The 25,536-nt window shown below is 39.3% G+C and overlaps 1 protein-coding gene across 1 annotated transcript in view; it reads right to left on the reverse strand.

The window, feature by feature from the left end:
* Positions 1-18,807: 18,807 nt before the first annotated feature.
* aacs (acetoacetyl-CoA synthetase) overlaps positions 18,808-25,536 on the reverse strand; it is a 41,858-nt gene continuing 35,129 nt past the window's right edge. The window contains exons 13-18 of the mRNA XM_074639134.1: positions 24,917-25,030; positions 23,984-24,109; positions 23,708-23,777; positions 22,784-22,842; positions 22,128-22,330; positions 18,808-21,354 (exon numbers count right to left, since the gene is read on the reverse strand). Of these exons, the coding sequence (XP_074495235.1) occupies positions 21,217-21,354; positions 22,128-22,330; positions 22,784-22,842; positions 23,708-23,777; positions 23,984-24,109; positions 24,917-25,030 (710 nt within the window). The 3' untranslated portion in view covers positions 18,808-21,216. The remainder of the gene's footprint in view (positions 21,355-22,127; positions 22,331-22,783; positions 22,843-23,707; positions 23,778-23,983; positions 24,110-24,916; positions 25,031-25,536) is intronic.

Consider the following 25,536-nt stretch of genomic DNA (forward strand, 5'->3'; position numbering starts at 1 on the left):
GGAAATGGCGGTATAAATAAAGGTTACAGAACACACACACACACACACAAACACATAACCTCAGCGTTTGTCTCGTTTCATTTTTTGTTTAAGCCAAACATTTCTGCATCGTTTGGCTTTTTATTGTAATTACAAACCGTGTCGAGTGCTTTAGTACAACGTAATTTTCACACTGGGAACAATATTGGGAGCAAATAAGTGTTTTGAACCTTTAATGTGAACTGGATGGATCTCCAAGCGCACAGCAAGTCGCAAATAAACAAAACACTGACTCCTTTTGGAGCTCATCTGTATTTTTGTGAATCTAATTGTACATTATGATTTCAGACCTTCTTGATTTTAAGGGGCGTAAGAGAACGTTTTTTTTAAAACATACTGTTGGCCTGTACCTCAGCATTTGATTCATTTCTGTGAAGAAAACTAAATGAAATTGTTATTTTTGGTTTGGTTTTAGTTTTATTTAAGTTAAAACAACCAAAGAGCCAATAGAACAATGGCCAAGCATCAGGGAGAAGAAAACACTGAATCTGTCAAAAAAAAAGAAGGCTATTAAGTATGTATGATTGTTAGAAATTAAAAATACAAATACACTCTACAGAGAATTGTATTAAAAGTTCCTAAAAATAATAAACTCATCTCTGATGCAATATTCACATGAAATATTCTGCTCAAAATCCATCCAAATCGCTCGTTTTACACAAACTTCTTGCAGTTATTGTGTTCATTATTTGGGTTAATCGTACAGTTGTTCTGTTCTGTTAGTGTTATGCATTGAATAGAATATGAAATATCCATAAAATATTTCACTTAGTCAGGGGTCGTCAGTTTACTCAATGATAGGACAAAAGGTTGAGAACCACCGATCTAGATTTTAACCTCTATATTCTCACCTTTGATTATTTTACCAGACAGAATATGGCCTGTAGATCATCTTACATTTTAATTTCTCTGCCAAAGTGTCTAATAGTTTAGACAAGTAATAGTACAGTATTTCCTTATTTAAATGCCCCTGAAATATACCATGGCTTCACCTTTATATGTACAACTTCTATCTGATGAAGATGCACTTAGTTATTTCAAGAAATACTCATTAGTCCCAGGAAACTCTGCTGTTTTTGAACAATAGATATTAGCATTTAGATTTGACCTGGTCTAAACAACAACATAAGACAGACAGACAGACAGACAGACAGACAGACAGACAGACAGAAAGGCTGTATGCATGCAAGACGAGTTCATCAGTCTCTGTTAGGAGACTTCTGGTAGTATTTGTGTCTCTAATTAGACGTGCTTAGTATCGGAGCTTGTTTGGAGCAGATAACAAATGAGTTGATTAATGAGCTGGTGAGACGTGATTGGCTAAATTGACAGCGGGATAATGTGTGATCATTTTATCAGCCAGCTAGTTAATCGGCTGGTCTGTTATTCAGTCAGTCATTCAGTCCAACATCCGGTTAGCTCGTCAATGAAACAGCCAACCAGTCACTCTTCATTGAGTCTGTTCACCACAGAGGTTTACTGAAATAGAGGGTGAATCATAGGTGAATCAGAGGTTCAGATGTATGTTGAGCTGAAGCGTAACTCAGGATGCTTTAATCACATGGTTGCCTAAAGAATACACACTGTACTGGTGAGCGTAATGATACAAAAAAAGCAGGAAATAATCCTTAAGACTTTCAATAAATCCAGTTTGATACTTTCATCAAGCTGGCCATGAAGGACAATGATGAGTCAGCCTACGGGAACACTGTGTCACAGCTGGCAGCGTGGAGTACAGATAACAACCTGGAGCTCAATGTCAACAAGACGCTGGAGATGGTCAAGGACCTCCGGAAACACCCACCTTCACATCCGCCACTACTCATCAACAACGCAGCTGTAAAGGTGGAGTCTGTTAAGTTTCTGGGTATTTTTGAAAACCGGACGTAGTCACAGTCCGTCTCTAGCTCTCCTTGTCAGTGCCGTTCTCTTTATACATCCATGGTCAGCTCCATCGGGGCCGTTTTAATGCATTTAACATAAATGTCAGTATATGGATGCTCTACAGTTGTAGTGTCGGCCCATTTGACCACGGAGATGAGAGGGACGGCCGGCTTGACCGAACAATACGATAACGTTTCCTGTCCATGACAGAGTAAGCATGCAGCTTTAGCCATGATGTCTAGCTCTGCTTTTCCTGGTATGTGTGAAACCCAAAGTGTTTCCATACTTTACTGTATGTGTAGTGTTTACCACTTTGGATGTAAAATGTGAGGGTGCAGGTCAGATCCACACGGACCCTCCACCGTTTTCTACTTTTTCGTTTCGGCTTGCGGCGGACAGCTGGTTTGATTCTGGCATTAAAAATTTGATTTACAAAAAGGTAAAAAAAAAAAAAAAACGCAATACATAGGTGAATCAATTATTTTTCCCACCCCTATTATGCAGTCCAAATCTATTGTGAAGACAAAACATATTTAAATCAGAACCTAAAAACTGAAAAAAAACTGTTTTTTAACTGCTCCTTAGAGGATTAATACAGAAAGAATGAAACTGCAAAACAAGGCCAGTTTAATGACTCTCTCTGCCTGCTGAAGAGCTATTTAAAAATATACACTTTATGAGATGAACGTGCTTTAAAATAAATTAAATATCACTTTTCATAGTTTTCAAATAGTATCAGCAACGCTAGTGTATTTGGTGACCTTGATAATAATAGACTAGAATGTATTCATAATGCAAATCTACATCCCTAATACTAGTAATACACATAATTCATGACACCGGAGGGGCAAGAGAGACAGACAGAGCCCACTCCCTCCTTCAGGCATGAGAACATCAGTGTTAAACATTAAAATCCTAGAAAAAACCTTAAACCCTCCCTTCATGCTCTTCCTAGCCCTCCTCCTCCTCCTTTCCTTGGCCCTCTAGATCCAACCTAGTCTCCTTGGCTATTTCTGGGCCAATTAAAGCTGTTCCTCTGCCCGGTTTCGGGATGGCCGAATGGAGTGGATGGCCTTCGGTATAATCCCAGAGAGAGGAGGGTTTAAGGATACATTCACAGCAGGTCATCGAGGAAAAGAGGGGGAGATAGACTGTCTGAGAGAGGTAGGTAGAGAAATAGAAATAGACAAATAAAAAGAACTCAGACCGCATAAACGTCTGCTATAGCAAGGCTGAAATGTGTTTTCTTTTTAATAATAGAAACTGTTCAGAAGTTTTGAATCTGCATTGCTAAAGTTTAAAGATGTACCTAAATCCAGTCTGGAAATATTAGGGCTTTTGTGCAAGACTGAACTTTGTAATGATCTCAAGTGAAAGTGAGTCATTTCTACAGAGATATTTAAATTAATCACAGAGTTTGGCATGTTGGGTGAAGCACGATAGCTGCTGTCATATGCAGGTATGGTCCGTTGCAAAATGCGAAAATGTGGTCAGCGCATTCTTGTGTTCTGGTTCCCTGGAGTCCACCAATCTCTCCACAAAAGGAGATTTTATTTGTCACATCCTGATTTGAAACAGATTCAAGTATGACTAATTGTATTGCTTTTTATATGGTAGCTGATCCAAAATAATGAGATAGACGTGTCTTTGTAGTAATAATTGAGCAGATGGACCTCGGACTGGACTCAGGTTTCTGAAGACTGAAAATGTCACTCAGGATTAGGGCTGTCGCAATAACCACAATATTGCTATACCGGGCTATTGACAAGCCAACTGCAGGCAAGCAACCGCCACAACCCCTATGTTCACATTTTGTCTTAATTCTTTGCAATGGTAGCACCACAGATTTACTTTATGCTACAAGCGGCAGCAGCGTGACGAGGCGCTGAGTGTCTATTATTCTGCGCCGAGCGCTGCGCGTTTGGTGTTTTTTTCTGGTCGCTGAGAGATGAAAAATGTTTAACTTTGGGTAAAATGGTGTGCCCATCACCGTCACTTTTTACCCAGCCGTCCAATCACAATGGAGGAGGGTCGGGACAAACTCCACAAAGACCGACCGTCACATCCTACATGTACAGTAGACCACAAGTGCTGAAGAACAACAACAATGGAGGAAAAATGAATCCTCTCTCCCTACATGCTTCAGCCTTCCTTCAACCAGAGCAAGTACTCCGACATTTTTACTTCTGCAGATATTCAACCAAAGTGTCTCAGCTGAAAAGAAAACTCTGCGCCTCGTTGCCTTTATGTATTCTGCATTTAACAATACAGAAGTATATTTGATTAGTTTTAAAACTGTCATCTTTGTAATTTAAAAAGCAATAATGTACGTAATAACAGCCTTACAATAAAGCATATTTATATAGCCCTAAAATCAGCATATATTAAAGTAATTTGCAAAAATATTAAAAAGGCAATAATATAGCATATCACGCTGTTGAGCCAATCATTATCACCGCAGGGGAAATGCTTTCAGACGCAACAGCCCTACTTAAGATTCACTCAGATCTGTGTTCAGACGTTCATCAGAAAGATTGGTCTGCAAAACTGAAATCTCGCAACAGAGTATAAAGTTTAGTGGTGACAACGGTGTCATCTCACGAACACAAGATCTGAATCGATACCAGAGCTGTCGTTAGCCAACTATTTGCTGAGCCTTTAATATGTTTCTGTCAGCTGCACGCTTATTAGCATCCGCCAAGATTCTAGAGGTCCATAAAAATAATCCGTTTCCCGGGAGAGACTCCCAGGTGATGATTCTTTAGCCCTCTTTAATATCTTAGATGGAGATGCAATCGATCCACAATCCCGTTCGGAGTGCTGAGGTGAGGATCTTCCCACAGTGAGACCACGATGTGTTATATAAAGCAGATTAATATCGCTGCCATATTCAGACTTCCAATAATGATTTCTCAACCTAATTTACAAGACGCTCTGCTGCACTAAATGTGTTTGGTTGCTACAGTGGCATAAAGTTTGCATGTCTGTCTGCCTCAGGGATGTCTGTGTGTGTTTTTGCAGGTAAAGGGGAGTATGTGTGTGTGTGTGTGTGTGTGTGTGTGTGTGTGTGTGTGTGTGTGTGTGTGTGTGTGTGTGTGTGTGTGTGTGTGTCTGTGTGTGTGTGTGTGTGTGTGTGTGTGTGTGAGGTAGGAAGGAAGACAGCAAAATACCGTTTAAGAGAGACAGACAGCCTTACATGGAAAAACAGCAATAAATGGAAAACTGTGTGTGGGTTTATGTGCACAAAGTCATTTGATTCAATGTCAAACACACATGCATCGTAAAATAAGTCTTGTGATGATGGAAAAGCAGACCGAAAATGACAGATAACAAGTTGAAAGTAAATTCACCACATATAGATTTTCATTAAAAAAAAACACAAAATGCATGCTAATACTAATTCCATGCCTCAGTGGGTAATGTGTTTTTTGCCATATCTGCATTCTGCATGCTGGTTCCAGCAGAAGCAAGCATGTGAAAAATCATGTTTCTCATTGGTGCTGTTCCCTCCCCTTCAATTTCATGCAAATATGCACATCCTGTTCAGCTCAGTATGTGACCAAATGTGGATGCAACTACCATGTAAACCCACATACAACAACACACTTACAGGCAGACAAAAAGCATATACATGGATATGAACACATGCATATTGCTTAAAGGTACTATTGATAACATTCAGCCACTAGATGTCGCATTTTCCCTCCCACGTTCCATTGCATTCACTTCACAACAAGTTGTTGCCAGGCACTTACCGTCAATCTCAACCATTTATCTCTTTTGTCCACACTAACTGACGACCCAGAGATACCACGTGATACCAACGTCGTTTTACTATTGGCTCATGAGCCTTGTTAGGAGTGGGAACCAAACGTCAGATATCTTCCACAGATATAAATGAAAATGAAGAAAAAAAAACAGTTATTAATTTCCATTTTTTTAAACAAAAAAAGTCTGGAAAAAAAGATCTGAAAAATGTCTAAAGAAAAAGTCTGGAAAAAAAAGATCTGAAAAATGTCTGAAAATAAAGTCTGAAAAAAAAGATCTGAAAAATGTCGGACAAAAAAAGTCTGAAAGAAAAGATCTGAAAAATGTCTGAATAAAAAGTCTAAAAAAAAAGATCTGAAAAATGTCTGAAAAAAAAGATCTGAAAAATGTCTAAAAAAAAAAAAGATCTGAAAAATTTCGGACAAAAAAAGTCTGAAAAAAGTCTGGAAAAAAAAGATCTGAAAAATGTCCGAAAAAAGATCTGAAAAAAAAGATCTGAAAAATGTCCGAAAAAAGATCTGAAAAAAAAGATCTGAAAAATGTTGGACAAAAAAGATCTGAAAAATGTTGGACAAAAAACGTCTGAAAAAAAAGATCTGAGAAATGTTTAAAAAAAAAGTCTGAAAAAAAAGATCTGAAAAATGTCGGACAAAAAAGTCTGAAAAAAAAGATCTGAAAAATGTCTGTAAAAAAAGATCTGAAAAATGTCTGAAAAAAAAGTCTGAAAAAAAAGATCTGAAAAATGTTGGACAAAAAACGTCTGAAAAAAAATATCTGAAAAATGTCTAAAAAAAAAGTCTGAAAAAAAATATCTGAAAAAAGTCTGAAAAAAAAGTCTGAAAAAAAATATCTGAAAAATGTCTGAAAAAAAAGATCTTAATGTATAAAAAAAAAGTCTGAAAAAAAATATCTGAAAAATGTCTGAAAATAAAGATCTGAAAAATGTCTAAAAAAAAAGTCTGAATAAAAAAAAATATCTGAAAAATGTCTGAAAATAAAGTCCGAAAAAAAATATCTGGAAAATGTCGGACAAAAAAAATCTGAAAAAAAAGATCTGAAAAATATCTGAAAAAAATGTCCGAAAAAAAAGATCTGAAAAATGTCGGACAAAAAAAGTCTGAAAAAAAAGATCTGAAAAATGTCTGAAAAAAAAGATCTGAAAAAAGTCTGAAAAAAAAGATCTGAAAAAAAAAAGATCTGAAAAAAGTCTGAAAATAAAGTCTGAAAAAAAAAGATCTGAAAAATGTCTGAAAATAAAATCTGAAAAAAAAGATCTGAAAAATGTCGGACAAAAAAAATCTGAAAAAAAAGATCTGAAAAAAGTCTGAAAAAAATGTCCGAAAAAAAAGATCTGGAAAATGTCTGAAAAAAAAGATCTGAAAAAAGTCTGAAAAAAAAGTTCTGAAAAATGTCTAAAAAAAAAGTCTGAAAAAAAAAAGATCTGAAAATAAAGTCTGAAAAAAAAGATCTGAAAAATGTCGGACAAAAAAAGTCTGAAAAGTCTGGGATATTTTCTAGTAAGCTCACCCACTTGTGGGTCAACACGCGCATCACTATAAAGTTGTGTTATTATGGTAACGATGGCCTATGAACGAGATGAATGGCGTTACCACGGTTTTGCACTGGGGCGGCTCACGTTACCGCAGTCTTGGAAAGGGAGGAGTGAGCGGAGGGGTACTCGGTTGCAATCTGCAAAACACCACCAGATCCCGCACCAAATCCTACACACTGTACCTTTAAGTAACATTAAGCCTTTAAGTTTTTTCAATGAAACAACTTCTGTAAATAGGCTGTAGTGACTTGACGAGGCCAGAACACATCAGAAACAGGACACTAAAAGACGGCAAAGGACAGAGTAGATGAGACAAGACCAGAATAGGATAGAACGTGCATGTGTGTCCATACTGGAAGAATAAACTGGCCTGTGTGTGTGGAATACAAACACTTGGTTCTATACCTGGGTATGTGTTTGTGTATGTACACAGTGTGAGCAAATGTAAAGTGTGTACTGTGTGTTTAGTCAGAGGGTCAATATCAAGAGTCGAGCCTTATCCCTGTGTAATCCAGCTACCTCGATAAAGGTGTTCTCCTATCTGTGTGTGTATGCATGTGAAAGTGTGTATACACATGTGCGTTAAGGACACACACTTTATCCCTGTGTAATCCACTGACCCTGATAAACAGAAATGGAAAACGATATCTCAAATAGGTTTGTGTGCATTATGAATTCTTAATATTTTTTTCCCCAGTTACATCTCCTTGAGAAAGTGATCGCAATCAAGGACGCCGATCGATGCTGATGTGGGCTAACGGACTGAAGCGTGGGAAAAACCAACATGATTCTCTCCATGCACTGCGCTCTTAATAATTAACACATTCTCAGACTACTGAGTAGGAAGTGATCGTCATCTTGAACGTCTTCAGGGCCCATTTCTTACATTTATGCTCAGCAAATTTCTTGCTTTTGCATTGGGTTTATGTTTTTATGTAGATCAATAGGTAAAACATTACAGATTACTCTCTAATATTGTTAGATGTTACATAGAGTGCTACAGGAATGAGTCCTAAAACCTGGAAGCGAGTTAGCATTTTAACACTTTCAGTTTTTGTCGAGGAAACCCGTGCAATTCTAACTTCCTGGTTGGCCTACAAAAATACGTCATCTCTGCACCACTCTACACAAATCTGGCTGAGAAAATGCAATTTCTCCCTCTTAACAGTGAACTATTAAACCGTTTACCTCAACTATTTAAGTCAACATAATCACAAATTGGCAAAATATGATCTCTCTTTGTGGATTCAAATCCTTGTTGCTGAAACTGGGTGCTCTCTCTCTTCTGGCTGCCGATGGGAGTATTTTAGGGTCTCTTTGGTTTTGGATTGGTCTTAGTTATTATTGGGATTTTAGATCGCTCTTGGGTTGTTGCCTGCAATGCCACTAGCAATACACTGGCATTATAATTTTTAGTTGGTGGTTGTGGTTAAATGTACAGTTGATGTTTGGTTGTTACTGTTGTTTTGTATTCAGGTTACTGTTGACATCTTCTGTTGCAGTGTGAAGTGCACGAACGACCCTAATCCATGGTACTGCAGTCATGTGATTTTTATTTTTGTATCATATAACAGTGCAAATTTCAGTCATTATTAAGACCGTGAACTACTTTTTCTGGGTAACTTTTGTTAACAAAACTATATTTCTCTCCAGGGAACTGTGGCTTTGCTGTAGTTCTTCCATTGTGAAGTAACTGGCAGCTTACTTTCAAAGTTTCCTCTTCAACGCTGCGTTCTCTCTCCTTCCTTACCACGCCGGTTTTTGTCTTCTCCCATGCCATTCATCCATCCATCCATCCACCTGTGTGTCTGTTTCCGTCTGGATCCCTTGGATGGATCCAGCTGTATCCGTCTGTCAAATGTGAAATCTCAGAAGCCACTGATCCGATTTTGACAAAACTGGAAAGGGCGCCACATTCTTGTGTAAGGTGTAAAATGTACCTTAAAAGCAGCTGGTGAGGTGGATACAGACACTACATTGTATTGTATATTTGATTGTACTGTAGTCGACATATTAACAGCTTTGTCAAGTTAACTAACACATGGATCAGTGGAAAGCAGCTCAAAACATTTAAAAAGTCAAAAGTACATTATGAGGATACCGGATGAAGAATGATGGTTTATAGATCCATCCCACACAGCAGTCCACCCATTTCCTGTACATGTATGCTCCTGTAGCCTATATGCATGGGCGGCACCAGGAATTTTTTACAGTAGTAGCTTAGTAGTCGCTATATGATTGCAAAGAGTTGCTTGTCAATTTTCAAATTAAATAAACAAAGGTGTCCTAGGCCAGTGATTCCCAAGGAGGGGTCCAGGGGTCCTTGAGGGGTTCAGGGGGTCTCGAACAAAAAGGGGAATCATTTACTTTCACTATTATTCCATCCGTAACTAAAGGCCTTTGCAAACCAAGTCTGTATTTTTCATACGAAATTGTTGCACGTTAAAAAATAAATCTGCCCTCACGTTGTGTCAAGTTTGAATATCTGCGTTTTTTCGCATCCGTCAGAAGCCAAAAGAGGGTTGTTTGACCTCTCAGAGCCACTGTCCGTGCAAACGTCATCATCCAATATGGCATCTGATTAACAAGTGAAAGGTTTCTGTGCGTAACGATTTTTAACAACAAAAAAACACGCAAATGACAAATACATACTTGGTGTTTAATGGCCTAAACACAATAACAGAATGACTATTTTAGTCATGAGTTTCATACACTTTCTGTAATAAAACATCTAATAGCAAAAATCCTATCAGATTGGAGATCTGGGACACCACCGGCCTAGGCTACAATACAAGGTATGAATGGGCCTAGCGCCTGTGCATTTTGTCATTATCAACACAACAGCTACAGCGTTACTACAGCCTACCACTACACATGTACAGACATTTAAACTATTCATCCAGATCATTAACCAATGGACGTCTGGAGGAAAATCTGCAGAATTTAGCAGAGTGGTTTTTGGCTTGTTGCAGATCGGAAAGCGAAGAGCACACGGTGTAGAACAAAGACAATCTGGCAGGGCAACAGGGGAAACGAGGGAGCATATAAACAGGGTGGACTAATGGCAAAATCAGGGGCAGGTGAGGATAATGAAGGAGGCGGGAAAAGTGCGCGCACACACACACTTACAAACTGATTTTTCGAGAGTGAAAGTGTGATTGTTTGGCTAGTAAAACTGCCAACATGCATCCCACTCATTAACTATTTTTCATAGATCTAATCCCAATATGTGAGAAAAAAAAAACTGCAACACATTCGAACCAATCAGTCACTCACTTTCCACTCACACTGAGATTCTGCTGTCACTTATGAGAGCTAGGATTTTTTTCAGGGAGTTAAACTGACGCGCTTAGAAAGTCAATGATGTCTTCAGGAGGCGGGGAGGAGACTCGCTGCAAACACACACACACATAAACACACACACACACACACATAAACACACACACAGTGCACTCAAAGAACACAAATCAAGCTGTGACAGAGAGAGAGTTGAGCATCGGTTGTCTTGACAAAGCAGGGAGCCACCTACAGCTGAACAATCCCACAGAAAAAGACTGAGGAGATTGACGGGTGGAATTGGAGAAAAATCAAAATGTTCATGGCGTTCAGCCCGTATGGCTTATATTTGTGACTTCAAATATGATTCATCTCCTTCTCATTTCTCTCTTGGTTCGCCTTCTTGTTTCGCGCCATCTTGCTTCACCTGTCTCCAGCTGGTTATTAGGCTTCCTTTCTTTCTTTCTCACACTGCTTTTTTGCTATTTCTCCTGATCCTCTCTCTTTTCTTCCACGTCTGCAGCTCCCGGCTCGTCGCCTCTCTGCGGCAGTTTGATGAAAGCAGACGGAGAATTTAGGTACATCAGATGGTGCTGTTTCCATGTGCTCGTTTTTAGCAGCGAAAGGTGCGTCTTTTTCTGTCTAAAAGTGCAGAATTGTGACTCAACCAAAAATATATCTTCATAAAACAAAAAGGAGAACTCGATATAAATCCAATCATTTGGGATTTATTTGAGTATCAGTTCTAAATGACACCTGAAGAGGAAATAAAGATCTTCATGAATACCTGAGCAAAATGGGACAGTCACAATTGTATTTTTCTTTACAATGTGCTCTAAACATCATTTATTTATATGAGGATTTGAGTGAATCTATTTCAACAAATTACTGAAGGTTGTTTCAGTTGGCGAAGTAGGTCAGACTGACTCCTGCCGACTGTTCTTTCAGTTCTCTGGGAGGTTTTCATAAGTTGAAATGTGACTTATTTTCAATCAGAGCGTTAAGTATTGGTAATTTGCACAAAACATGACAGTAAGTGCGGATATGGGTGGTACTAAAAATGACAGAGGACAACTGCAAAGACCCCAGAATAATAACACTGTTCCACATGCAACTAAAATAACTAAAAGTGATGCAAGCGTCCTCCACTCATCGCATCTTAAGAGAGCTGAATAGAAACTCTTGAAAAGTGTAGTCTGATTCCTCAGACGATTGTTCGCTTAAGAGCCCTTATGGGGATACGTTGATGTGTTTCACTTAAATAAAATACTTTTCTCCGTCACTCTCAGGTGAGAGTGAGAAAATGTTATTGTTCAGATGCCCTGAAATTTCTTTAATTTTCAAAAAGATACTGCTGGACTCAAGTTAAAGGTGCTCAATATGATATCCAGAGCATTAATATAGCAGCAAACAACTATTTACTATGTAAAGATATAGAGGAGTAATGTCTACCTGAGCAGAGAATGAAGTCACTCTCCTTCTGTGTGTGTTGTAATCTGAGCTTCTCCCTGCTTTGTTGACATCGCTGGGCCAGTCTCACATGCTTTTTAGTGCATATTCATGCATGTGAGCGTGTCCCAAACCCCAATTTTCGTAGTGGCCAAACGGCGGTACCACAACTTTCGTGTCCGTTACATGATGCCATTGGGCCCAAAAAGCCTTTTTCCTATAGACTTACATTGGGAAACAGACGTCTGTAACTCAGCAGATAATATTTTTTGAGGTGATTCAACTTCCCAGTAAGAATACTTGAATAGCCCTTATTTAAATTGTTAGGTCCTAAAAGTTGTAAAATGCACTAACAGCTGAATCCAGAGTTATTTCCCTTCTTCCATTCATGTGAATGAAACCCAGACTGAGGCTGGAGTGAGGGCTGGGAGGCGGGGTTAGCAAGCCGTGACGGTTGTGACCCCGTGACCGAGCCATGTGGCCGAACGGACGCTACTGCGCCTGCTCCTTGAGCCCAATGGATGCAGCAGATTGCCTGAAGATCTGGGTACTTTTCCACTCGGAAATGAAAGAAGACAAGTAAAATGTGTAAGATAAACAACTTTTAATGGCTCAGTTAAAACAGGTAAATGCATCACTCAGAGGAAGACAAAAAGTCGGGTTCTGTAAGATACAGCCAGTCAGAACAGGTAACCTGAACAAAAGGCCAAGTAGGCACAAAGTCCAAAAAGGCTTTTAAAGGGTCACAACAAGACAGCCAGATAAGCAGGAACAAGGAGGCTGTGATGCTGAGGCAGAAAGAGGGCCGGCTGTACACTGAGGGGTTGATGAGGGAATTGATAGGTGGGTGTGGAGGTCAGGTGATGATGAGAGGCAGTAAACACTGAACGACATGACGGGAATAGCGGGTTAGGAATTACACAGAGGTGATGGCTGGCAGACAAATAGTAAAGGTAAAAGGTGCAGAACTTATGCCTGAAATATGCAAGAATGTACCTTAAAGGGAGATTTGTTAAGTATTTAATCCTCTTATCAACATGGGAGTGGGCAAATATGCTGCTTTATGCAAATGTATGTATATATTTATTATTGTAAATCAATTCACAACACAAAACACTGACAAATATTGTCCAGAAACCCTCACAGGTACTGCATTTAGCATCAAATAATATGCTCAAATCATAACATGGCAAACTGAAGCCCAACAGGCAACAACAGCTGTCAGTGTGTCAGTGTGCTGACTTGACTATGACTTGCCCCAAACTGCATGTGATTATCATAAAGTGGGCATGTCTGTAAAGGGGAGACTCGTGGGTACCCATAGAACCCATTTTCATTCACATAACTTGAGGTCAGAGGTCAAGGGACCCCTTTGAAAATGGCCATAACAGTTTTTCCTCACCAAAATGTAGCGCAAGTTTGGAGCGTTATTTATCCCCCTTCCCGACAAGCATTAGCTTTAAAACTGAGCCCACTACAACCTAAAGATCACAAGTTTCGTTAATGAAATTAGTGGCGTTAAAATAAATTTGCGTTAACACGATATTATCACGTTAACTTTGACAGCCCTAATATAGCATGTTATTCATATTTACACTTGACATGGTCTTTTGTGATTCACATTAATATAATGAAGATGTTGAGCTGCAATTAAGGAGCAAAGTGCAGCAGCGATGTGGGAAGTTGCACCTTGACTTTGTATTCTCACATTAAAATACTGAACCAGACTTCACAGACAACAGACTTATCGAATTTAGTTTTGCACTTAAAAAGCATTATCATTTTGGAAACAAAATCAACTTATGTTTTCACATATTGACGTTCACAGATTAGTATTGTCTCTGTTACCTGACATCCTTTGCTCTGCATCGGAAGAAAAAATCTAATTACCCTCAAGGTTTTAAATTCTTAGGATTATTGTATTTTATTATATGTAAAATACTACTACTCCATACTTGACATATGGAAGCTTACACTTAGTGTACATGGGCACAAAAACAATGTGAAATTTATCTTGATCTGATCTCTAATCTTGGTTCTTCACACAGTTTTCACACTACGTCATGCTTCACACAAATGTGTTAGTGATGCTCTACTGATTCAATTGTGCATCATCACAACAGTTAAGTTAAAATCCTTGTAATTCTGGACTAAAATCATAGTGACATGAATTTACATAGTAGCAGCTTCAAGTGACACACACCAACGTAATGTTCCCCTCTGCTGTCATGTCCAGAGGTTGCAGTTATTGATTCGTTTCCTGTCTCAGGATGTTCCATACATCGCTCTGATCCATAATGTCGGCCGGGACAAACCCAGCAGGCACCACTCCATCAATATTTGTCTGTCATGCTTTTCATCTGCATCTTCCTCCTCCTCTTGTCTTTTTTTTAAACCTTTTATATTTCACATTGACATTCTGAACAAATGGATGAGGCGGTGACAACAGCGTAAAGAGGGTTAAACCATATATATACTGTATGTGAAGTCTGACCCCTTCATCGCAGCTTGATGTACAACTCTCTCTTCACACACTCTGTCATATTCATTCACGTCTGGGAGCTCTGTGGTACAAAATAAATCTGGTCTGGTTGGCTTTTGAACAGTTTGGGGTCAGAGACCGTATCAAAGCCGTACATAAGCTGACGTTAAAGATAAAGAAATGCCAACTCATGAACCCCAAGTGTACTGTTCACGTGCAATTAATCAACTTTGACAACCAGAGATTTATTTTTCTAGTCACACTGCAAAAGTCTTCATCTTATCAAGTCATATCGGTCGATAAATCACTCCTCAAAACTGCAATAAGACCATTTTAATCCAGCTCTGTGCTACTTTATTTTAGAAAATGTTTGAAACACTGTATATTAAAATGTTAAAAGTTTAAATATTCTTTGTTTGGACTTAGTTAAAGACAGAAACATTTTGATAAGAAGGAGATTTTACAGTGTAATCAATCATTTTAAGAGGCCTTTAATTATTATTTGCACACATGCAAAAGCATGGAACTAGATAATAAGGCTTATACATGAGACCTCCCCTCAAAATCAACTTAAAAACGAAAAAAAGGTACTAAACTAATAAATACAACAAATAAAAATACAAAGAAATTGAATGACAATAAGAAACAGTTCATCAATAACCATGTAAAAACAAAAAATACAAATAAATAAAAAATAATGAAGTAGACATAATCAAGAACTAATTAAACATCATGAATTACATATTAATTATATACAGTATATATTTTCTTGAATTTGTTTAACTTATCTTATTTGAAAAGTCCACATCATCAGTGAATAGGACACTGATGCATGGACACAGAAGATTGCATTGTGTAGCTCACAGGTTGTTTTTTTGCAGATAAACAGTCATGGACTCTGCATAAAGTTTCCCAGACAATATCTGTCAAATTTAAGGCATAAACTCATTTATACATGCAGCACAACTTTAATGTTTTAGTCGCAATTGTCATTCCAGAGGACACAAAAACACTGATTCCCTCTGCTGCGACAGAAGAATCTAAAAATGTACCGGAGCAATTTGCACATCTGCTCGGCACAATTTGGGCCGCTCTACACAGGCACGAGTCTCAGTACAGATTATTTTCCATTTAGCTGCTTCTCGTGTAAAACTCAATTGAATGACCGACCACATAAAGCAAATTTAAATGAATCTGCGTGAGGGGGAAATTAAAGAATTACTATTAGAGATACAGGAGTGGGGGGAAGAGCGAGTTATCTCAAACAAGTTGTTGACAGTGAACAGAAAATAAAAGCCACTGTCAGTGTGTTCCTCCGAGGATCAGATTGAAAAGGAAACACAAAGCTACTTTATTTTGATCACTGAATATCTAAACAGTTATATAAAATGCATCTCTCTCTCTGGTTCTAATTGCTCCCTCTGGTTTTTTGTTCTGTATAAATTACACATACAGTAGCCTAATCAGTTACACATAATCAGCATGTATTTCCAAACATTATTCACATTAGTGACTGTAAAATCAAATTAACACAATTTCTGAAGAGCAACACTTGTTTTAAATGTAGGCTACATTTATTGGCTGAGCAAAATTTAAAGTGTACACATCAATCTAACTGAAACATTAAAATCACATGTCCTTAAACCTTCCATATTTTAAAAGGATAGCAAAACAAGTGAGATAAAGATATATATAAAAAAAACAAGATTGAGAGTGTACAGCCATGCCAGCAGTGTGAGGCTGTGTTTAGACCAGTGCGCTACCTCCGGGTCTGAGAAGTGAAGCCAATGTTGAAGTGTCTTAAACTCGCATTCTTTCTAACAGCCAGCAGGGGGCGACTCCTCTGGTTACAAAAAGAAGTCAGATTGTATAGAAATCTATGAGGAAATGAGCCTACTTCTCACTTGATTTATTACCTCAGTAAACATTGTAAACATGACCTTTTGGTAGTCGCTAGTTTCAAGTCTTCTTCAATACAGCATGATGTTCATTTAGTAAATTATGGTCCCATTTAGAGTCAAATAGACCATAAAGCAGGGGATGCTTTAGGGCGGGGCTACCTTGTGATTGACAGGTTGCTACCACGGCGTTGTCTGGTCTGGGAGTTGTCCGTGTTTTCGTCGTAGAGCTTTAACTCTTTCAGTGTTTTCAGCTCATGAAAGTTGATTTTAACATTTTGGTCGGCTAAAAATGTCTTATTCAGTGTTCGGTTGTACTTAGCTCCACCTTCTTGTGTCACTTCTGGTTGCAAAAAAAACAAGATGGCAACAGCCAAAATGGCGGGCTGCAGTCCACCTCAATTATCCTCATCACCCTTGTACTTTTACTTTTGCCAATGACTGACTGACTGATAGAATGATTGTAAATCAATACTGAGTTAGTTTTGATTATTATTCAATTATCCTCATCACCCTCATTACGCTTCTCCTGGGTGTCAAGCGTGTAGGAGAACTACGGTGGCCGACGTGAAAACGTGAAAGGCTCTTTCTAGTGCCAGTGTTTGGTTTATCCGTTCTGGGTAGGGACATGGAAGATGGGTTACAATAGGAGGCCCTGTTTTACAGGACAACACACCCTGGCTTCAAACACCACTTGAGAAAGAAACAGACACTATGTCCAACTCTTTTCTAGTTTGTATGTAATCTGTTTGTGCTTGCGCTGTGTTTTTAATAGCATAATAAAGTCGCTAATGACACTTTCTAGTCTGACGAGTTACACAATAAATTCACCTTTGGGGAGACAATCACATTCCAATCTAGTTTATAAATTAAATTTCTTCAGTAGTATGGAAGGAAAACATTTACATAACCACCACGGGTCAATTTATACCATAATAACTGAGAATAAACAGTCCATCATTAGTCTGTGCAGTTTCAATTTACATTTTAAATTGACTGCACTGAGAGTGAATTAACCGTCAACCCTTGTAAGTACACAGTGTACCAATCAAGCCGTTAACAAAGTCATTTTCTGGTTTGTTATGAGACTACTGGGATGAATCATGCGACAACAGACAGCCTCTCTGGGGGACTGCGTGGCACTTACCATTCATGTTCATCAGATGGTTATTATTTGTGAATTTGGTAAACACTTCAGCGTTTCATTTGACAACATTCCTACATTCAGCCCACACTGCTAATTTCTGCAGCTCTCCCTTCTCTCTCTTCTATGAACTGACAGGATGCCAGCAAAACATTTTGTCATGTATAAATGACTGAAGGTAGGAATAAATCAAATAATTACACACTAGATTAGTGAGAGTTTTTTTTACACTGATGAGGAACTGGACTCCAACCAAGTCTCATTTTTTCTATTTTAATATTTTCCTCACGGTTCTGTTTTGAAGTTTGGCTGAGTGGCAGGTCTGAGCGTTCACACTTATAAAGGTTGCAGGGAGTTTTAAAACTGCCAAGTTTATTTCCAAAGCAGACGTCTGTCAAAATGACTGGCTTCTACGCACTCACCAAACACACACACACACACACACACACACACACACACACGCACACGCACACAGAGAGACAATTACTCAAACACAGATGATCTAGTGATTGCATGTTAATAGGCTGCTGATGGGGTTGAAACCCAAAAGTGAAGCAGACAAAGAAGCAAGGAAAGAATATCAGTCAAAATGTTCTTGTTTAAAGGGCAATCTCGAGGATTTTCAATTATATAAATGTTTGTGAATCGTTATCTATCGCCGAAGGAGGTAACAAAATGGAGATTGAGCCTATGGCCCACCGATAATATAAAGTATTCTCTCTCTCTAGCGCCAGTGTTTGGTTTAAAGCTGCCTTGCCTTGTCCGTTCTGGGCTACTGTAGAATCATGGCTGTTGGTGAGCGTCTGTCGGCCTAGTTTTTGTGGTGTGCCCCGCACCGTGTTGAAGTTTTTTCGGCCGATTCAGCATGTTGAATCGGCGACGGAGCCCGTCGGTGAGAGAATTCACTCTGATTGGCTGTTCAGCTTAAAGGAATCAATGCACGAGAAGAGAAACGGAAGAGAGGTTTCCCTTTTTGAATGATGAATACAGACTACCACCGCCCGCTGGTGTGGAGAGTTGTTTCCTCTCACTCAGACGCCGAATGTACGTGGTAACTGGCCATCAGCTGTAGTCTTTGCGGTTGGTTCGAGTGCAGCTTTTTGGCCAAGACAAAGTAGACGTGAGGCGACTCAACAGTTGCCTTTGTCGCTGCTCGTTCTCTGATGTCGGTTTGGTGCGTCTGGGCCTTTACATGCGAGCTGTGTCCAGGCAGCATGGGATAAAGGGTCTCCCAGTTAATCTCAGGAAAACAATGAGGATGCTCATGGTGTAAATCTCCAACGAGTATTAAAGGCTGAAGTTTTGGAACACAAAGTTGTTTGTTTTGAGCTTTCGCTCTCAGACTGGCTTTACTTTATTGGGTAGCTGACAGTTGTCAACCAGGAAACAAAATCTCTGTTGATACACGACTCAAGTGGTTTCTTATGCAAATATCCCCCTGAAAAACTCTGACTGAACATAGCCAAAAAAGGAGTTCACATCCATTCACGGCTCTGTCAACATCCAACATAAACTAGAGACTGACCATTATTATGATGTGTAAAAGAGCAAATGATCGACTGTAGAAAGACACGCGTCACAATCTGATTCAATCAACTTTCTTGCAGCAACAAAACAAGTAAAAATTACATTATAGATTCACTAAAGGCGGATATGAAAGAACCAAATACATCTTATTATTTACATGTGACACACCCAGAATAATGTTTGCAAACCCTTGGCCTAGTATTAAAAAGCAGAAGAAAAACTGCCTGACCTGCATTCACACTACAGAATGGAACAGTAGATCTGCCACGTTTCACCAGATTTCAATATGATCAACGTCACATACAGTAAACAGTACTAAAGTGCAAAGTGTACAATTATGATCTCCGTCTCTTTAATAGAGAGCCGATGCATCTTTGGGACTTTAAATGAACCCTGTGGAGTTCTGTTAACATTAGTGTTTCTCACCAGACGCCTAAAAAACAAGTCAGCAGTAGAAAAGCTGATTTATTTTTACTTGAAACCTGCATTGTTTACATCCGTGTTCGCCGGTTGCAGTTGTCTTCGCCCCTGCATTTTGCTGGTGCATTGCTACTTCTCAATCAGTGGAATAGTGTGACACCATTGGCAGGAATATGTACCCCGTCACCCGCAAGCTCATGCACACGCACAAGATACACTCAAAACGGGGACCCACTTTTCTAAATATTAATCCACAGCGCTACAAGTGGACCCAAACTCCACAGGGTACCTTTAAAGAGGAAATGTATTATATCTAAGCAGTAGTGAATATGACATTAAAGGTGAACTGCAGAGTTTTCTCAGTTGATTTGTCTACATTAATACCTAATTAAACATGTTTAAAATAATCCAGAAACAAGCGGCCAAAACTTAATCAAAAGTCAAATAGGAAAAAACAGCCTCGTAAGAAAAATGCTACCTCTACATCAGTATAAAATGCTTCTGTTGGCTTAATTTATCTCCAAAAAATCAAATGCTTCTTTGACATTTATATCTGTAATTGTCACACAATTAACATTCTGGTCATCTTTTTTATATCACGCATTGTGCGGGTTACCTTCTAAACCTTCTGATTTTTGTTATTGTATATTGATCCATGTTGCTCATGTCGTACTACTGGTGACCAAACCACTGCAGTTCATCTTTAAAAGCATGAATTAGCCTTGAGGCTTTGCCACACAGCATGAGAAGTTAAGAGAACACAGTTGTCTTAGAATAACATTGAACATAGATATGGAACTAATAAATACAGGCTTTTGTGGTGAAATCAACCTTCAGATCACACTTGACCTCAGCGGACTTGTTTGTACGATAGCTTGATAAATGAGGGGCAATTTGACAAAAAAAACGTTTGCTTGTTGAGAGCTTCATTAATTCATGCCTTGATGTCTTGGGCGGAATGAAATAGAGTCATTTTTTACAAAGTCAAATGATTGTTGGGATTTGAGCAATTATTTTGTTATGTCGGGAAAAGTTTTCTCTGGAATCTCTGGTTCATTTAATCAAACTACAACTTCCTGACATGTTACTAAATAAATCTAAATCTGAGACTCACTTTGGCTAACAGGTTCGGTTCACTATCTTCAAATGCATAATTAACGTAATTTCACAGTCCAAAATATATATATATATTCGTAAATATACATTTGATAAAGCAACACACACCACATAACAATGACATGGTGATATGAGCCGAAGCTGAGGCGTTAATCCCAGGTGTTTGTTTATCTGCACACTCCCATGGGTTCCCAGTGTGGGACCCACTCAGAACCGACACCGGGGGTTAAAGCAGAGAGATACGGCTCTTCACTGGCCGATAGCGATCAGAACGTGAAGCCAGAGCAAACGCTTGTCGCTAAATTACAATTCTCCCTTATTGGTGGCTTCAGAGCATGAGCTGTGAACGTCATATTATATCCAAAGCTGAATTAACTTGCACAACATGGTAGACGACAGTAAGAGCAGCTGCTTGATCACTTGATAGAAAGCCAATGGAGCAGTCTCTCGTCTGCCTTATACCTTAGAGTTATTATTATATTTACATATTATTTGTACCATATTTTCCTTTCTTATGCCCTGTACAAGGCTCAAGGTGCCTTTGTAAACTCACCCTGTTCCTGTAAATTAGAATAATATTAAATTAATTTAAAAACTAGACTGAATTCGTTGGTTCTCTCTTGCAGGTCCTCTCTCCGGCTCACTGAAGCCTCATCATCTCTTAATAGTTTTGCAGTTCAGGAATGTTCTTGTAGAGGTCCAGCGAATCCGGGTTGGAGAAAGCACCTCGTTGCGCCACCTCCCGGCCAGCAATCACCTGTTTCACCGCCACCTCCACCTTCTTACCGCTGATGGTGTACTGCAGGGGAGAAGAAGAAGAAAAGGGGCGTCATTCAAGCAAGAACCGACTTTTACAGGATAATCTGACAGGTTTATTCTAGGGCTGTCAAAGTTAACGAGATATTAACGCGTTAGCGCAAATTTGTTTTAACACCACTAATTTCTTTAACGCATTAACGCAACATGCGATTTTTAGGTTCTTAGGCAATTTTAAAGCTAGAGTGAAGACACTGGTATCATATGAAACTAGAGAACCTAAAAAAATCCATTGGTACCAACCATGTCATACTGGCTTTTCAGGAAGGGCTCAATTTCGGCGAGGAATTTTCAAAGGGGTCCCTTGACCTCTGACCTCAAGATATGTGAATGAAAATGGGTTTTATGGGTACCCACTAGTCTCCCCTTTACAGACATGCCCACTTTATGATAATCACATGCAGTTTGGGGCAAGTCATAGTCAAGTCTTGAGTTTGAGTTTGCCCTGTTATGATTTGAGCATATTTGTTATGCTAAATGCAGTACCTGTGAGGGTTTCTGGACAATATTTGTCATTGCTTTGTGTTGTTAATTGATTTCCAATAATACATATATACTTACATTTGCATGAAGCAGCATATTTGCCCACTCCCATGTTAATTAGAGTATTAAATACTTGACAAATCTCCCTTTAAGATACATTTTGAACAGATAAAAACTGCGATTAATCACGATTAGCTATGGACAATCATGCGATTAATCGTGATTAAATATTAGAATCAACTGACAGCCCTAGTTTATTCATATTTCTCTTACAGGAATGTCTCTGGTCTCCATCAGCAGGGCGGGGATGTGTCGGGCGGACAGAGCTTTCCTTATGGCTCCTCTAATCTTCACCACCAACTCCGGACAGAAGGGTTTACCAGGCCTCATCTTTAAGAACAAAATAACCCGCTCTTCTCCGTCGGCGTTGTACTGAGGAACGCAAAGACTGTCTGTCACTTCCTCGAACGCCTCCACTGCAGAGAGGAGAGCAAAGGAGAGGGCAAAGCAGGGAAAATGAGGAGAGCAGATGAGAGGCGAGGAGAGGAGAGGAGGTGAGAGGTGAAGAGAGGAAGGGAGCAAAGATTAGGAGAACACAGAGGAGGAGAGGAAAAGGTGGAGTGTTGTAAGAGTTTGAGGAAATGGGCGAGAGAACAGAGACAAATATTTCACGGCTTCCAACTTACAAACTAAGCACAGAAACACTGCATTCCTTTTGGCAATATAAGAAGAAATTGTGTTTTTACTCCATTCTGTTAAATGAACAAATAATGAAAAGTGAACAAACTTATGATGGGATGGCAAAGTATCTTTTCCACCAACATAAAGAAGACCACGACTCAACTTAAGCTCACAAAAATGCTTTTCCATCATTTCATCCTTTCTTCCGCCCCCACCCTGCACCTCCACCTGTAACGTTCAACACTCACCAATGTTGTAAATCTCCGAGCTGCCAAATCGGACTCCGTTGGGGTTCAATGTTCCGTCACTGCAGAACAAACACAAGTTCAACATCCAAAACTCTAGTGTCTGTCATTGAGGAGCTGTCTTCTTGCCACACATCATAAAACACGCTGCACTGGAGAAGAAGAAGAAAAAATCTACCGGGATACAGAAACAATTTCACTTTCTGTAAACTGGTGATTCTTTCTTTCTTTATATGCAATATGGAAACTATATGTTTGTCTATTTATTTGTTTCCCTTCGTGTATATTTCTCTATTTTCCATTAACTGAATCTTCCGTTGGTGTTTTTCTACATCTTATATTGTGCCTGGGCTTGCCGTAGTAGTTGCTGTTACACGTGTTCAGGCATACATCAATTACATTACATGACAACAACCTTCAACGTTTAGTTTTTTTATAGAAATAAAACCCATATAGTTCATTTACACGTATTTTACACGCCTTGTTATCAATACATACTCTGATGACAGACGTACGAACTGAAAGTGAAAGTGTCTGCTCCATACAGAGTCTCAGCTCAGAGTAGCAGGAGTCAGATTTCACACATGGGTGGAGAGAGAGTTGACAGACAAGACGATGGCGGAGGATTTGGTGTCAAAGTGAAAAGCAAAAGCGCCCGTTTGGCAATATTTCTGATTTAAACCAAAGGCTGGAACCATGACGTTAATGAGGCAATCGCCGTATGAAGGATGGAACGGTCGCAGTCGGTGTGCGCAGCGGCGACAGGTCCTGATTCCTGTGCCAAATCTCAGCCACAAAGAGGCCATTTTAACCTGCCCACTCGCACAGTGCTCTCAGTAAATCAATCAATTAAAACTACAGTGATAAAACGTGCTTTTATTTCAGCATTCAGTAGCTCTCCCCTGAGTAGAACAGTTAATGGCTGACCTTCTGCCCAGCATGACAATGCCTCCTGTCTTTGGGTTGATTTTGCAGTAGTCTCCGTGGGCCCACACCCCTGTGGTAACAGATTAAAAACAAAATGTAAAACCATAAAACCACAATGAAAAATAGCTGATGAGAAAAACCTGTCAAGAATTGAACTCAACATAACAATATAAAAGATGCATTATATCATTACAAGTGCTTCTTTTTTTCTGGGTTCTCTGTGTGTATGTATACTGTATTTAAGCTTGTATTTATGTGTGATGTTTCTGTACTTACCAGGATATGTAGAAAAGTACGCTTTGTGGTATTTGCTCCCGTTCTCGTCGTTCCAGAAGTGTGTTGGCTGGCAGGGGATCGGTTTCAAGCAGACGAGCTCCCCGCTCTCTCCCCATACGGGCTTACCTGTCCACACAGAACAAAAAAATAAAGTTAGAAGCTTCAGATATACTTTTCCAAAAAAAGAAACACACACATACTGTTAGACACACAGCTATGAACACAAACACATTCTCAGATAAAGAAAATAAGAATCACCTGGTAATGTATCCCACACTCTTTAGTGTGTAGTTCACTTCCTCCCTCAGGAAGGTGTTATAGGCTTAGAGACTGACTAAAATAATCCCAAACTCTTCCTACAAAACTGCCTTTAAAATATCTCTCAATCCACTCTGCTTTGAGGTGGTGGAGACACGCCAGTACAGCCTGCAGCAGGGATCGGGAGCTGGGGAACAAGGGACTCAAATCAATGAGAAAAACATAGAGACTCCCAGCTAGATAAAAGAAATCTCTCTATTTTGTTTGGATTGTTTATGGAAGAAATGTATTTCCCTGGAGCTGTTTCCTGTATTTACCCTGGGAAAATACACTAATTACTCTCTTAATTTTTCAGCAATTGCTAGCTTCAAATTCGTGCCAATGCATACAGGTACATCGACATACGGGAGCAATCGAGTAGAACTCCAGTCTTGTTCTGTTAGCTAAGCAGCAGCTCCAGAAGCAGATGGGAAGTGTGCTCAAGGGGCATCGCAGCAGTTTGTAAACAGGCTTGTGATAGATTTTCCTCAATCATTTTTTTTTCCAGTCTCTTCTAGGATTCAAACTAGCAACTTCCTCACAACCTCTACATGATCCCTTAACTCTGTAGTCAATATTTTTGTAGATTGCTCGATAAAGTTTTGAATGAATGGAGAGAAAAAAGCAATAGTATACCATCTGGGCTCCAGGCTTCCACAGCAATGCCGAGGTTTCTTGTTTGGATCTCACCCCGATAAACTGGAACTGTCGGGTTCTGACCCATGAAGCATGACACGATGTCAGTGCCGCCTGGGCAGAGAGACGAGAGAAAAACAGACACAGAGGGAGACATTTAGTTTGGCTGATGGTCTGAAATAAAACTCGTCACTTGAAGAGAACTCTCCTTTCCGTCTCTTGTAGCTACTTTTTGGGATTTAAAAGGTGGTATGGTTAACTGCTTTGATTGAAGGGCACATATCATGAAAATCTCTGGAGGGCCTACCAACCCACAAACTGTGAAATAAGGCAACCCAGTCAGTTTTTTTGTGGGCTGCAAAACACGAAGCATGAAGTAGTAGTAAGATGGAGCTCAGAAATGGACCAACTTGTTGATTTGTGGCAACAACACAAGTGTTTATTTAACGTGTCTCCATGACTTCATCCAGATTTTTTCTTTGTTAATTTTCGGCACAAATTAATGCAACATCGCTAACATCCTGCCCGTCGTCTGCCGTGTTTGTTTACACAAATGTCACGTTTGATCGAGAGAGATTTTGCGAGATTTCTGTTAGAATCTGTCAGTGTGTGGTGTGCTG

This window comes from Sebastes fasciatus, chromosome 6 (genome assembly GCF_043250625.1).
Source record: "Sebastes fasciatus isolate fSebFas1 chromosome 6, fSebFas1.pri, whole genome shotgun sequence".
NCBI classification, from domain to species: domain Eukaryota; kingdom Metazoa; phylum Chordata; class Actinopteri; order Perciformes; family Sebastidae; genus Sebastes; species Sebastes fasciatus.